At 43.7% G+C, this 15,274-nt stretch overlaps 1 protein-coding gene across 18 annotated transcripts in view; it reads right to left on the reverse strand.

Moving 5' to 3' along the window:
* Window positions 1-3,045: 3,045 nt before the first annotated feature.
* The window catches only part of LOC118366110 (methylcytosine dioxygenase TET1), a 47,876-nt gene continuing 35,647 nt past the window's right edge, over window positions 3,046-15,274 (reverse strand). For 2 of the 18 annotated variants that reach the window (XM_052474773.1, XM_035748508.2), the window contains exons 4-11: window positions 15,054-15,144; window positions 12,421-12,514; window positions 11,896-12,104; window positions 11,521-11,671; window positions 10,696-10,923; window positions 9,597-9,773; window positions 8,962-9,112; window positions 3,046-8,685 (exon numbers count right to left, since the gene is read on the reverse strand). In XM_052474773.1, coding sequence (XP_052330733.1) covers window positions 7,511-8,685; window positions 8,962-9,112; window positions 9,597-9,773; window positions 10,696-10,923; window positions 11,521-11,671; window positions 11,896-12,104; window positions 12,421-12,514; window positions 15,054-15,144 — 2,276 coding nt within the window. In that variant the 3' untranslated portion in view covers window positions 3,046-7,510. The remainder of the gene's footprint in view (window positions 8,686-8,961; window positions 9,113-9,596; window positions 9,774-10,695; window positions 10,924-11,520; window positions 11,672-11,895; window positions 12,105-12,420; window positions 12,515-15,053; window positions 15,145-15,274) is intronic. The other 16 variants (XR_008075372.1, XR_008075374.1, XR_008075367.1 and 13 more) reach the window with 16 other exon arrangements.

A 15,274-nucleotide genomic window follows, 5' to 3' on the forward strand; every position in this document is an offset into this window, starting at 1 on the left:
ATATCTCTGATTATACCTCACTGTCGGGAGCGGGCCGCTCTCGAGAAGGGGGGGCAAGATCAGGTGGGATCACTCTAGCCAATGAGAGGGCAGATACGCGAAGCAACTACGGAAGTCCAGAGAGGACATTAATAAAATACAATAAATCCCTAATTATGTCAAGATTACAATTTATTTATCTCGTGATCATGATGTAACAAAAATTGTTTTGTTGGGCCTCCTGAGTGGCGCAGCGGTCTAAGGCAATGCATTGCAGTGCTAGAGGCGTCACTGTAGACCCAGGTTCGATCCAGGGCTGTATCACAACTGGCCGTCATCGGGAGTCCCATATGGAGGCGCACAAATGGCCCATAGGGGGAGCAGCATGACCATTGAGAGGATGTGGGGACCAAGTGAAGTAAAAAAAATACAAATACAAATTGTAGTTCAATTGTAATAATATACATATTAACAACTGCAACAGTGATGCATGCATGTTGTTGATTTAGAATCTTGAATTTCATGATTTCTGAGTGGATAGACTATTGTAAGTATCTAAAGCCAGCTACATCTGAATCAGAGTTTGTGTTTGATCTAAGGTTTGATACTGGGCAAGAAGGGATTGTCTTTGGGCAGCAGGAGAGATAATGTAGTTCAAGTGGTGACTATTCAGCAGCCTGATAGTCTTAGGGTAGAAATAATTGGCCAGTCTTTCAGTTTTTGCAATGATGCCCCTGTACTACCCGTGTCTGAGGGATTGAAGCAGGAAGAAAATGGCAATGCTTGGGTGGCTGGGGTCCCCGATTATCTTCTTGGCCTTCCTTCGACACCTGGTGTTGTATGTGTCCTGTAGGGCAGGCATTGTGCACCCAATGGTGTGTTTAGCTGCATGTATAACCCTCTGAAGATCCTTGCGGTCCGCGGCGGTGGATTTGCCGTACCAGGCTGTGAAACACCTGGACAGTATGCTCTCGATGGTGCTCCTGTAGGACACTGTGAGGGCCCTCAGGGATAGGCCAAATTTCTTCAGTATCCTGGGTTGAAGAATCGCTGTCGTGCCTTCTTCACTATGGTGTCCATGTGGTTAGGCCATTTCAGCTTCTCTGAGATGTGCATGCCGAAGAATTTGAAGTTATTGACCGACTCCACGGCGGCCCCGTTGATGAGGATGGGGGTGGTCCAGCCTGGTTCCTCCTGAAGTCCACAATCAGCTCTTTTGTTTTGCTAACGTTGAGGGAGAGGTTGTTTACCTGGCACCACACCGCAATTGTGCCTACCTCCTCCATGTAGGCTATCTCGTCGTTGTTGGTGATTAGGCCTACTACTGTCATGCCGTCAGCGAACTTGATGATGGAGTTGAAACTGTATAGCACTATGTGACATCTACTGATGTAAAAAGGCTTCATAAATACATTTAATTTGATTTGATCGGTGTGAGGCCACGCAGTCGTGGGTACATGGAATACAGGAGGAGACTGAGGACGCACCCTTGTGGGCCCGTGTTAAGAATTAGTGTTGAGGACATAATGTTGCCTACCGTCACCTCCTTGGGGGCAGCCCGTCAGGAAGTCCAGGACGAGTTGCATAGGGAGGAGTTCAGGCCCAGGACCGTGAGCTTTGTAATGAGCTTATAGGGCACTATGGTATTGAAGGCCGAGCGGTAGTAGATGAACAGCATCCTCACATATGCATTCCTTTTGTCCAGGTGTGTAAGGGCAATGTGCAGTGCAATGGCGATTGTGTCGTCCGTGGATCTGTCAGGGCGGTAGACAAATTTGTGAGGATCGAGTGTGTCGTGGAGGGAGGAGATGATATGGTCTTTGACTAGCCTCTTGTAGCACTTTATGATAACAGAAGTGAGTGCTACAGGTCAGTAATCATTCAGTTCAGTTACTTTCTTTTTTTGGGGCATGAGGATGATAATGTTGTACTGTAAGTGTATGATAGCGTTGTACTGTAAGTAGCCATGTGTTAGTCTATAAACCTGGGCCTTCTTATCAAAGCTCCAGAAAAAAAAGGCAAACTGAGGAATTACAAATTCCAAGCAAACTGTACGTGTTATAGTATGTGTCTAGTCAGTGAGACAATTTTTATAGCTGGATGAATGGAGGAGTTGTCCTTCAGCACAACAACATTTTGCCCACCATTTGAAATGACAAATAGACTATAGCCTACCTGAAATGTTGGATCATTTAGAAACCTCGACATGTGATTCACTTCACCTGCTTTACTATTTGTATTTTTCTGTGCAACTTGTTAATTGTTGTTTGTGACTGTGTTTTTGCTGCTATTGACAGGACAACCTCCTTGTTAAAAATATTAAAATCAACTTTTATTGGTAGTCTGGTAAACTTTCATTGGTAGTCTGCAACCACAGACCTCAATGTTAACTTTTCTTGCACTGAACATTCCACATTCAATCCATTTAAAATAGAAGCGCAACCACGCTTTGACATGTCTTTAAAATTAGATTGGAGACAAAATTGGAAGACATCTATAATTGACAGACATAATGCAATTTTTGCCTGGGTTAATCCCTGAACAAAATAAAAATAGATGTGGTGATCCACTGTGGACTCTGCCTCCTCAGATAAACTTTCAGTGTCAATCTATCATCAGTAAGTCCACTCCTATTTTATAGAGTTTATCTTGTGATCTCGACAAAACAAGGGATTTTTTAAATGTATTCATATGTCATCTCTGGACTTCTGTACTACGACTCCGATATAAAGTGTTTTTTCTCAAATTTGCCTACTTATATCAGTACACTCGCAACAACCTAAGCATTACGAAACATATATTTGATCAAATAAGCCACAGGTAGAAAATAAGCCATATAATATTTTGTTAAACCAAATTTGACAACTTCCATACAAAAACTCCTAGCTTGGTGAGCAAAACAAAACAAAAACGCCACCTGCTAGAGAAAGATTTTGGGCCCGGTTATCCCTCTCGCTTTGCCTCTTCCTCTCTGTTCTGAATGAGTTTAATTCACATTTCAAAATGGGTCAATGTGACACAGTTTGATGTAGCTTATTGTCAATAAAGCAAAAACAGACACACAAGTCCAAAATATAAATACATCTTTATTTCAAAATCACCAGACGGCAGCCTTTGATAGGAATGCTGAATTTAGTATTTTTTTAAAAGTCTGTCAAATTGATATACACAGTTAAATACAGTCATTTTGGAGATCAGTTTCAAAATAGCAAGACGGCTCGTTATCTACAAACCATGAATAGTACAGTAAAAACAGTCCGTTTCACATGATGTGTATTTATATAGTTTTATTCCAATAAAAACCTTGAGTTTTAAATGCTGGTGCTAGTTTTTCCTTCTTGATGTAAGTTACATTTTTCAAGTCACACATAAAGGAAGATCCGAGAAATCTTCAAGTGAAGCAATTACAAAAGTTTACAAGATCATATTTTTTCTTACAAACTGTCTTATGTAAAGGTGTAAATATTTTAAAGTGACTGTTTTCTACCACATCAGTAACTTGCAATGGCCTACATTCAATATAATGCAATAGACTATATATGTACTGTATATACCTTTCTACTTGTATAAAATGTATTCAATCTATGTGTCAACATACTTATCTCAGAGAAAAGGTCTAAGTATATGGTTTGACTTTGTGAATCTGTTAAAGACACTATTGGAAGACAGCGTTTTTTAGGAGACTGTGTCCGCCCTAGTTGGGTTGAAGCCTGGGTAATGCCCTAGTTGGGTTGAAACCTGGGTAATGCCCTAGTTGGGTTGAAACCTGGGTAATGCCCTAGTTGGGTTGAAGCCTGGGTAATGCCCTAGTTGGGTTGAAACCTGGGTAATGCCCTAGTTGGGTTGAAGCCTGGGTAATGCCCTAGTTGGGTTGAAACCTGGGTAATGCCCTAGTTGGGTTGAAGCCTGGGTAATGCCCTAGTTGGGTTGAAACCTGGGTAATGCCCTAGTTGGGTTGAAGCCTGGGTAATGCCCTAGTTGGGTTGAAACCTGGGTAATGCCCTAGTTGGGTTGAAGCCTGGGTAAATTAACAACCTCACTCCCACCTGAGAAACAAAGAGAAAAACATCAGAAAAATAAGATGACAAAAACCAAACAATCAAACATTTCCAGCTCTGTGTATTAGTAAAATGAAAGCACCAGTGAAATCTTTATCTGCGTTGAGCTGATTTATATTCAGCACATGTTAAGACAGATCAATGCAACAGATGCCTAATCGATTACATTAGTAGCAGTGCATGACTTGGACTGCACTAGGTGTCGGTACCCCTTTTGGGTGCCGGTACTGTTGATATGTATTCTGTAGGAGCTCCACAATACTTTTGAGCTAATAGTCTATAAGAGGAACAGGAGCTCAAGCTGTATAACATTTGAGGTGGCAGTATTCAGCTCCGGTTCGCTCCTACCCCAGCAAAGCACTGAGTATTAGTGAATGGGCCTATTATTACATGGTTATGATTGACTAATATGAGCATGAATTAATACTCAAAATGGTTGCCCCTATCAGAAGAAGGTTTATAATCTGTAGAGGTCTACAGTCTGACTCAATACGTGATAAGCCTACAATTTATGACGATGCAACGATCTGAGGAGATGCAACGATCTGAGGAGTGTGTTATTTTGTCAGCAGCGTCTCCCAAAAATTGAAGAGGAGGCAATGAGAAACAACAAAGGGGTTTGATTGGTTTGGTATCCACTTGTATAATGTATTTATACCCAGCATATGGAAAAACATAACTGTCCATCAATGCCCGAGTCAGTTAAAAAGAGGGTACAGATCTTGTTAGCACCAGTAACAAATATACAGTAATATAGTCACCATTTCAACAGGTTTTATGTGGTCTTTTTAGCTATGTCTGTATAAAAACATGTCCTATTTAAAACACTCAGTCCAGACAGTGAACAAACATGATTATCCAGATTCATATAAATCAAGTGCGGTTGACAATAATAAGCACCGTAATCTGACACAATCTTTATATGCAGCATTTCATAATTGCTTAGTAAGCTTGGTTTTGTGTGAGACTGATATGTAATTTATCATTCTACAACAACGAAAAACAACAACAAATACACACAGAACTACTGAATAAAGAGGAGAAGAGGTTTCACACGAGCTGTCTGATATATCTCTCAATCTATACATATTGGAACAGGACCTTTTTCAAGTTATGAAAAATAAAAAAGTGCTTTTTCAATATGTCATCATACATGTACACTGAAAAAAAAGACTAAATCTATCCAGACAAAAACAAAAACGAAGGTATTACTGTTCCTTCATGACCACTAATAGAGGAATGGGGAAGTACTGTTCCTTCATGACCACTAATAGAGGAATGGGGAAGTACTGTTCCTTCATGACCACTAATAGAGGAACAGGGAAGTACTGTTCCTTCATGACCACTAATAGAGGAATGGGGAAGTACTGTTCCTTCATGACCACTAATAGAGGAATGGGGAAGTACTGTTCCTTCATGACCACTAATAGAGGAACAGGGAAGTACTGTTCCTTCATGATCACTAATAGAGGAATGGGGAAGTACTGTTCCTTCATGACCACTAATAGAGGAATGGGGAAGTACTGTTCCTTCATGACCACTAATAGAGGAACAGGGAAGTACTGTTCCTTCATGACCACTAATAGAGGAATGGGGAAGTACAGTTCCTTCATGACCACTAATAGAGGAATGGGGAAGTACTGTTCCTTCATGACCACTAATAGAGGAATGGGGAAGTACAGTTCCTTCATGACCACTAATAGAGGAACAGGGAAGTACTGTTCCTTCATGACCACTAATAGAGGAACGGGGAAGTACTGTTCCTTCATGACCACTAATAGAGGAATGGGGAAGTACTGTTCCTTCATGACCACTAATAGAGGAATGGGGAAGTACAGTTCCTTCATGACCACTAATAGAGGAATGGGGAAGTACAGTTCCTTCATGACCACTAATAGAGGAATGGGGAAGTACTGTTCCTTCATGACCATGAATAGAGGAATGGGGAAGTACAGTTCCTTCATGACCACTAATAGAGGAATGGGGAAGTACTGTTCCTTCATGACCACTAATAGAGGAATGGGGAAGTACTGTTCCTTCATGACCACTAATAGAGGAACGGGGAAGTACTGTTCCTTCATGACCACTAATAGAGGAATGGGGAAGTACTGTTCCTTCATGACCACTAATAGAGGAATGGGGAAGTACAGTTCCTTCATGACCACTAATAGAGGAATGGGGAAGTACAGTTCCTTCATGACCACTAATAGAGGAATGGGGAAGTACTGTTCCTTCATGACCACTAATAGAGGAATGGGGAAGTACTGTTCCTTCATGACCACTAATAGAGGAATTGGGAAGTACTGTTCCTTCATGACCACTAATAGAGGAATGGGGAAGTACTGTTCCTTCATGACCACTAACAGAGGAATGGGGAAGTACTGTTCCTTCATGACCACTAATAGAGGAATGGGGAAGTACTGTTCCTTCATGACCACTAACAGAGGAATGGGGAAGTACTGTTCCTTCATGACCACTAATAGAGGAATGGGGAAGTACTGTTCCTTCATGACCACTAATAGAGGAATGGGGAAGTACTGTTCCTTCATGACCACTAATAGAGGAATGGGGAAGTACTGTTCCTTCATGACCACTACTAGAGGAATGGGGAAGTACTGTTCCTTCATGACCACTAATAGAGGAATGGGGAAGTACTGTTCCTTCATGACCACTAATAGAGGAATGGGGAAGTACTGTTCCTTCATGACCACTAATAGAGGAATGGGGAAGTACTGTTCCTTCATGACCACTAATAGAGGAATGGGGAAGTACTGTTCCTTCATGACCACTAATAGAGGAATGGGGAAGTACTGTTCCTTCATGACCACTAATAGAGGAACAGGGAAGGGAAGGAAAAGCACCATGCTACATGTGTTCATTATTTTCACATAAAACTACATACTGTGTAATATGTGGTCTGTTTATCAAAAGTTGCTGCTACAAATGGCACCATTGTATAAATCAATCATTGATAAAACTCATCTTGTGAAAAGAGTCTCTTGGTTGGTTGAAACAAAGACCTCAGAGACTTAACATGAGTGTTTACTAGTGTAAAATGCTGGTTGACAGTAAAATTGCAGTAAATAGCCTTGCACCAAAAAAAGTACAAAAATAATCAGAATAAATAATCACATCTTGTTTGTTCTTCTTAATCAATTCCTATATAAAACCAGTTAAAAAAATTGGTTCTGAGCACCATCTCTTTACATGAAAAACCAGATCAAAATGTTTTATCATCAAATACCAAAACTCACAGTTAAAACCCCACAAATTATAGTCTTCCTCATCACTTTGAAAGCAGAGACAAAGAGAAATAAAAATAAACAGACATACATTAGAAAAAGTAACACAATGAAATAACACATAACGAGACTAGAAGTGTAATGTTGATTGAGGTAAGGCAGTAGCACAGGGTGGTGTGTGTTCAAATGTATTTGTTGTATGTGTCTGTGTGTGTACATAACAGTATCATCTCATGTCCAGCGGTTGTAAGGGCCCGTGACCTGTGTCAGAGCATAAGGGGAAACAGTGACCACCCCATCCCGCGGGACAGTCACCGACTTCCGGGTAGGAACTGTCAACACACCCTTCTTCTCCTCCGGGTCCTCCTCCTCTACCTCCTCCTCAGGCTCCACACTCTCACTGCCGGCCCCATTCCCCCTCTTCCCCTTGACCGGGCTAACCTCTTCCAGGTCTAGGCCCATCCCCAGCCTCTCAGCCTCCTCCTCTCTCTCCCGCTCCCTCCGGGCCTTCTTGGCCTCCCACATGTGCAGGCCGTGGTCGGGCTCATTGAGGGACTTGTGCTGGTAGAAGACCAGGGAGATGCGGGTGGGGTGGCTGCGGTCGGGCCGGAGGATGGGTGTGGTGGCATGGAGCTCTCGGCGGGCGCATTCGATCAGGATGGAACCGTGGGAGGGAGCCACTGCCACCCCGCCGATATCACTGTCCAGGAAGTTGTGCTCGCTGTCCGACCACACCTCTTCCTGTTCCTGTTTGACCTCTTTTGGGTTGGGGAAGAGAGGGGAAGGGGCCTGATGAGGAGGATGGGGGGCACTGTGAGGAATAACATGACCTACATGACCTCTAACCCCGTCCTTGACTCCCAGCTCCGCCTTCGCCCTGAGGAGCCCATTGAGTCTGCTGTGGAGGCCCTCGTGGGTGTGGGTGGAGGAGGAGGGAGGAGGAGTGCTGTGGCTGTGAGGGGGTCTGAGGAGAGGGGAGCAGTGCACCTTGTTCGGCTCCGTTTTAAAAATCCTGGGGGAGTAGTCGCCACCCCGGGGCATTCCTGGGGGGGTCCGACATGTGTCAGGGTCCACCAGCTGCTTTCTGCTGAGTCCTGGGGAGTAACCATTCACAGCCACAGCCTCTTCCATTGTCTTGTAATGGAACGGGGAACCATTGCTCTGGGTCCCTGGTGGCCCTCTGTACTGGGGGGCAGGCAGGCCGGGGCGATGGGGGGAAAGAGACTCCATCCCTGGTGTTGATCTTCCAGGAGGAGTGGGGTAGGTGGGGGTGCTGTGGTTGTAAGCGCTAGGGGAGTTAGAGTCTGGTACATACGCACCCACATTTCCTGGTCTGTAAGAGCTGAAGGACTGAGGCTCTCTTTTGAACAAGGGGGACTGATCTGCTGAAGAAGCACTTTTCAAACCTGTCAAGTTAAACATACAAACCGGGATTAATGATGAGTATTTACATACCACATTTTTCAAGCTTTTTCTTGTACATGATTTTGTAGCAACAATCAATCAACCAATTAATCAATTAATGCACCCACCCTATCCACCCACTCAATCGCCCATCCATCAATCAATTGATAAATCAATGAACCAACCAACCAATTGACTAATCATCCAATCAACCAACCAACCAACCAACCAATCAATCAATCAATCAATCAATCAATCAATCAACCAGAGATCTCTACCTTTGTTGGCAGTCTTGACCTTGCCCGGGGTTAGTGGACTCTGTCCAGGCTTCCTGTCCTGAGCTGCAGCTTGTTTGTCAGCCTGGGCCTTCAGCTTGGCCTCCTGCTTCCTCTTACGGGCTGATTTCACCGGCTCAGCCAGCAGACGCACCTGGTGATGATATAAACATGGTCATTAAGGAGAGCTTTTAGTAGATGCTTTTATCAAGTGTCTTGAAGTAAACACGCAAATCTGACTCATGCAAGAATCAAACCCAAAACTCTCCTAATGACATGTCCTTGACACCAACTCATTTCAATAGTAAAAGACGCATTGGTGACCAACCCTCACCCTGAAGGGCAACTGGATTTGCAGGTTGATTAGTAAAATCAGGTGTGGTAGAGCAGGACTGGAACAAAAGCCTGCGCACCCAGTAACTCTATAAGAGGAGGGTTGGCCACCCTATCTTATAGCCTCTTTGTTCTCCTGGTCGCTACAGGGGGTACGAACCGATTTAGGGTGAAGTTGCCCCTAGATGCTGATCTCTTCTGTCAGTTTCACATTTTCCCCACTAATAAGGTTAGGACTGGGGTAGAGGAAGCTGCATATAGATCTTTACCCAGGGGAGACTTAAACCTGGAGTGTTGGAACCTACCTCTCTGGGGAAGGCTGAGAGCACCTGCAGGGCCCCAGTCTGGATCTTGGCCCACTGGCCATTGGCACTGCCAAACTCATCCCTCTGTGAGATCTTATAAAGGGGCAGGACGTGGAGCTGTTCGTCCTCAGGGACGTTACGCACCGCACGGTTGTCCTCCTTGGTTAAAGTGCAAACCTGCAGGAGGGTGAGACATTTTACGCAAATGGAAAAGACTAACACAGTATCTCCCAGATTTCTGGGATGAAATGCCTATCTTGGTGGAAGTGAAAACAGGTATTTTTGGTATTTTATTAGGATCCCCATTAGCTGTTGAAAAAGAAGCAGCTACTCTTCCTGGGGTCCACACAAAACATGAAACATAATACAGAATGACATAATACAGAACATCATTAGACAAGGACAGAACGACATACATTTTTAAAAAGGCACACGTAGCCGACATCTCAGTGCCTACAGACAAACTATCAAATAGGGGAGAGGCGTTGTGTCGCGAGGTGATATGATAGCTGATATTGATTTTTGTTTCAACTATGGAAACATGTTAATGATTTGATATTGACATTTGTCTAAGATATGTTCATTCATATATTAAAAACATACAGTGCCTTGTGAAAGTATTCGGCCCCCTTGAACTTTGCGACCTTTTGCCACATTTCAGGCTTCAAACATATAGATATAAAACTGTATTTTTTTGTGAAGAATCAACAACAAGTGGGACACAATTATGAAGTGGAACGACATTTATTGGATATTTCTAACTTTTTTAACAAATCAAAAACTGAAAAATACTTTCGCAAGGCACTGTATATGTGTATATATACTGTATATATTTACAAAATAATATATGGGGGATTGGAAATTATGCTGGCACGCAATCAGAAGCGAGTGTCTAAGTATCTGTGTCTGTGGTTCTCTCTATGTGTGACAGTGAGTGTGTGTGCGTGGGTGGGTGTGTGTGTGTGCGTGCGTGTGTGTACGTGTGCACGATTGAGCGAGCGTGCGTATGTATCTGTGTCTATTTCTCTGTGTGTTTGACAGTGAATATGTGTGCACCTGTGTGTGTGTCCATTGACAAACAGTCATGTGAGGGGCGTACCACAGTGCTGCCATTGTTCATGTTGTGTGTGTCTTTGTGAGCATGGGCACAGAAATCCACACACGCCGTGACCCCGGAGAAAGGTCGGCCCGCCCTCCGACCCAGCCTGCAGTCCTGGCCCGCCTGCTCCTGATCCACCTGGTTTTGGAAAGCCTCCGGGGCCAGTCTCTGGTAGACAGGACCCAGGTCTGTAGCCAGGTTCTGCAGCCGATTCTCCAGCTTCTCCTCCTGAACAACCCACAGACAGACAACACACAGATCAGAGGAAGAGTGGGACAAAAAGGGACAGGAACAGATGAGGGAAAAGGTGTGAGGAAATAAAGGAGAGGCCACTGGAGAATCTGGCAGTGTTTAAGATAATAACAGTAATGTTTAAGTCACTATCCTCCATGTCACGCTTTGACTGTCACATCAACCTGAGGCCACTAGGAGTATATTAGCCACTTTAACATGCCAAGAAGACTATTCATAGAGGAATATATATTCTAAATCATTGATTGTAAAGCTATAACAAGGCTTAGATTAGCAAAGCAAAGAGCTAGGGTTTAGGCATATTGGGAAGTGGCTAGGGTTCTTTTCAGACCAGGCTCTCAAATCTAATGCAGGGATGTCAGACTCAATTCCTAGAGAGTCAAATTGGCTGCTGGTTTTTTGCTCTTTCCCTTAAGCTATCTCTGATTTAGACCAGGAAAACCAGGTATGTGGACTCCCTAGCTAATCAATGACCTTAAATGAGCATATAAGTGCAAGGGAGGAACGAAGACATGCTGACACTGTGGCCGACCCTAGAAGACTAGAGTTTGACACAGTTGTCCTGGTCCTCACCTCCTGTGGCATATCTCCCAGCAGGCGGTACTTTCGGGGGATCTTGCTGCGGGCGAACTTGCAGCCGTTGAAGTACATACTCCAGGAGCAGCCGAAGGAGAACGAGGCGCCACAAGTGTCTGGGTCTAAACCCTGGCACGCACACGTCCGACTGGAGAGACAGAAAGAGGGAGAGAGATGGGGAGAGGGGGAAGAAGATCCATTTAGATCCTGGCACATAAGTGCAACTGAAGAGAGAGAGGGAGAGAGACAGGTCACTAAATGCTAGAAAGGAAAGAACTAACTACTTTGTTCTATGAATGCTATGAATGTAAATGTGTATGTGTAAGCCTGTTATTGAATAATACGCATAGGTCTGTTGTTTCAGTAACTCACTCCTCGTTGAGGGCGCAGCGTCGACTGGTGGGGGAGCCGTATTTACAGAGGGTCTGAGTGAGTTCTTGATACAGACTGTCTGCCATGCCCCGGGGGATGCCCTCCCATGCCAGGATGAGGATCACCACCACGGCACTCTCACAGCGGTGCCCTGCCCGGTGTCTCACCAGACACAGCAGCTTCTCCTCCTCACTGCCCCGACGGATCACCTGGGGGAGAGAGAAGGTTTACTACACAGACATGCAGATGTGTATACGCACACACAGCCATATACGCACCCATACACATACACACGCAGCAGTGTACACACAAGCACGCTGGCACTCATGCATGCACGCATGCAAACACACACACACACACACACACACACACACACACACACACACACACACACACACACACACACACACACACACACACACACACACACACACACACACACACACACACACACACACACACACACACACACACACACACACACACACACACACACACACTCACACACACACAGGAGGTACTTACCCACTTGGCGATGGGACAACCCTGGGAACTGCGTCCTTCTTTCCCAGTGTACACCACCACCTCCAGCCTTACTGCCTTCCCTTTCTCTCCATACCTTTGAACATACACAGCAATAACATACAGAGCCGGATTATTGCAGGGGCTTACTGGGGATGAAGCCCCTGGGTCCAAGCCAATAGGGGGCACAGGCCAAGAGGCAGCAAAAAATATATATATATATTTATATACAGTATATGTTCCTTTTTTTATATTATAATTTTTTATCCAAACACAGCCCACTTCCAATGTTAAAAATACACCAGAGAGCATCCTTTACCCATAGAGGATCAACAGTTTTATGAAAAAATAACTATGGATTAAGTTTTGTCACAAGCACATATAGGTATCTGCCAAAAAGGAAACACCAACATAAATTGTTTGGGCTGCATGCGTGCCAAATAGACTACAGCTTGTTGCGTTGTGGCCATAGACATATAATCCATAGAAGGGTTTTGTAACCCCGTACCCTGGCAATTTGACTGTTAAAAGTCATAGGTACACTAGCAATGGATCCCAATCCTGACTTGAATTGGAGCAGCCATCTGTGGAATATATTTATATGCTTGGTTGCGGCTGTCAGTTTCCTTTTGCAGATTTCAAAATACAAACATGAGAAAAATGTACAGTTTGGAAAGCAAATGCCTACTGCTGAAAAGAGAAGATGAATCTGTCTGTAGAACCAAGATAAATCTTTTTTCTCAACAAATCCTAATTTGTAGCTAACAGCAGCACTGTTTTTCAAAGTAGCTCATCTTAAAATAGGCTGTTGCCACAAGGAGCCCATTGGCCATCACCACGAGTAGCCTATGGGTTCATCTTCATCCTTACATGCTGACCAGACCGGACACGTTGCGTGCGCGAGCATCGCAAAAAAAAATTAGAAATCCATGTTATTCAATTATTGCACCCACACTGCTCGCGCGAGCCAAAGTGTGTCTGCGATGCCAAGGGTTAAAATAGAACTCCTTTCTATTTCTGATGCAGAAGGCACTGAAAGTCCTGCCTCTCCCATCTCCTCGTGCCATCTCCTCATTGGTTATACCCACGTGGGTGATTGAAAGACGAAATGTTTTGCCGGTTGTCGTGGTAAAAGTGTAGATGCCAATCACCATATAAGTTCAAAGACGAAAAAGCCTGGAAGGAGGAGAGATGACTAGAAATGATTCGGTTGGCCTTTTTATGTGTGGATTAATTGTCAGAGTAGAAGACCTTGTGCATTTCAGGTAAAATAACAACTCAATGTTTATATCCCAGGACAAATTAGCTAGCAACAGCAAGCTAGCTAAATAGGACAAATTAGCTAACAAGTGTAAGCTAACTAGCTAAATTGCCATACATGTTTAATGCTTTTCGACCTGCACCAGGCTGGCCAAAACATCACTGCTCTAGAGGAGATCTGCATGGAGGAATGGGCCAAAATACCAGCAACAGTGTGTGAAAACCTTGTGAAGACTTACAGAAAATGTTTGACCTCTGTCATTGCCAACAAAGGGTATATAACAAAGTATTGAGATAAACTTTTGTTATTGACCAAATACTTATTTTCCACCATAATTTGCAAATAAATTCATTAAAAATCCTACAATGGGATTTTTTTCCTAATTTTGTCTGTCATAGTTAGCTTTCTATGGTCAGGGCGTGACAATATTTTTAAAAAACAAGGCCCCGGGGCCTATGATTTCTTAATACGGACCTGATAACGTACACATCACATCTTCATGACATTTCACACTTCCCATCTTAGAACACAAACACAATCCTTTCAGCAATGACATACTGTATCAAGTATTTCTCCCTTTATCTGCGACCACCAGCACCAACATCTTTCAATGAATGCCAATACAACAACAAATCACATTTTGAGAATTTCATCAAAATACAATGGGACAGTAGGACTACATCACTAGCCAAAATGCAGCAATAGTGTTTGGAATAACTGTCAAAACAGTTAAAAACCAGGCACAGAGGCCATTCAGCAGTGAGACCATAGAGCAGAGAGACTGGAGTGTGTGGTTGTTGTAGAGGTTGACATTTCTCCTCATGTTCCCCTCGACTTGGCCCTAGGGATTCCCTATTCTAACATGCAGGGTGTGCTTTTGTATTTGTGAATGTATGTGTGTACAAGTGTGTGTTTTTTACCAGCGGGGTGCTTCTTTCCTTCAATGACAGGCTCTATAATTTATGAGTTATAATATGATTGTAAGCCCAACCTCATTCCATGAACACCAAGAGCCCTTTGGGAAACCAGGCCTTTGGCAGGGCAAATGGATCATACAGTAGGCTAATAAGAGTATGTACCATACTTTTAGAAATATATGCAGCTACAGAGTAGTGGTAGTGGTACATATTAGCCTAGCTCTATGAGCCTACTGGTAAGACAACCTGTGAGGCACTGAGCCACTCTTGTTTCATATTAACTCTTACCTTAGCAGTGTTATACAGCCAATAGATTTGTCATGAAAACAGAAGTGGATTAGCACCTCACAGGTTTGCCGTCCCAATGGAAATATAAATGTATAAAGTAAAACACTTGTTTTCCCCCCAAGCTTGGTTGTAGAATGGAATAAAAAAACTGATGCAGTTTGGCTTGTTACCTGTTCTCCATCATCTCTCTGACGGCTGACACACTGGGTCCAGCACCAAGATGAGTGTAGTACGGACCCTCCTCCTTCTCTATGATTTGCTCTGTGGAGAGAGTCGTTTTTAGAACGCAGCTTCAGCTTATTTCCCGGAAAGCAAATGCTATGTACATGGATGTGACATATACAGACCCAGTCAACCAGTCATGTTGTGGCATGCAGAGAAAATCATATTC

This window comes from Oncorhynchus keta, chromosome 2 (genome assembly GCF_023373465.1).
Source record: "Oncorhynchus keta strain PuntledgeMale-10-30-2019 chromosome 2, Oket_V2, whole genome shotgun sequence".
NCBI classification, from domain to species: domain Eukaryota; kingdom Metazoa; phylum Chordata; class Actinopteri; order Salmoniformes; family Salmonidae; genus Oncorhynchus; species Oncorhynchus keta.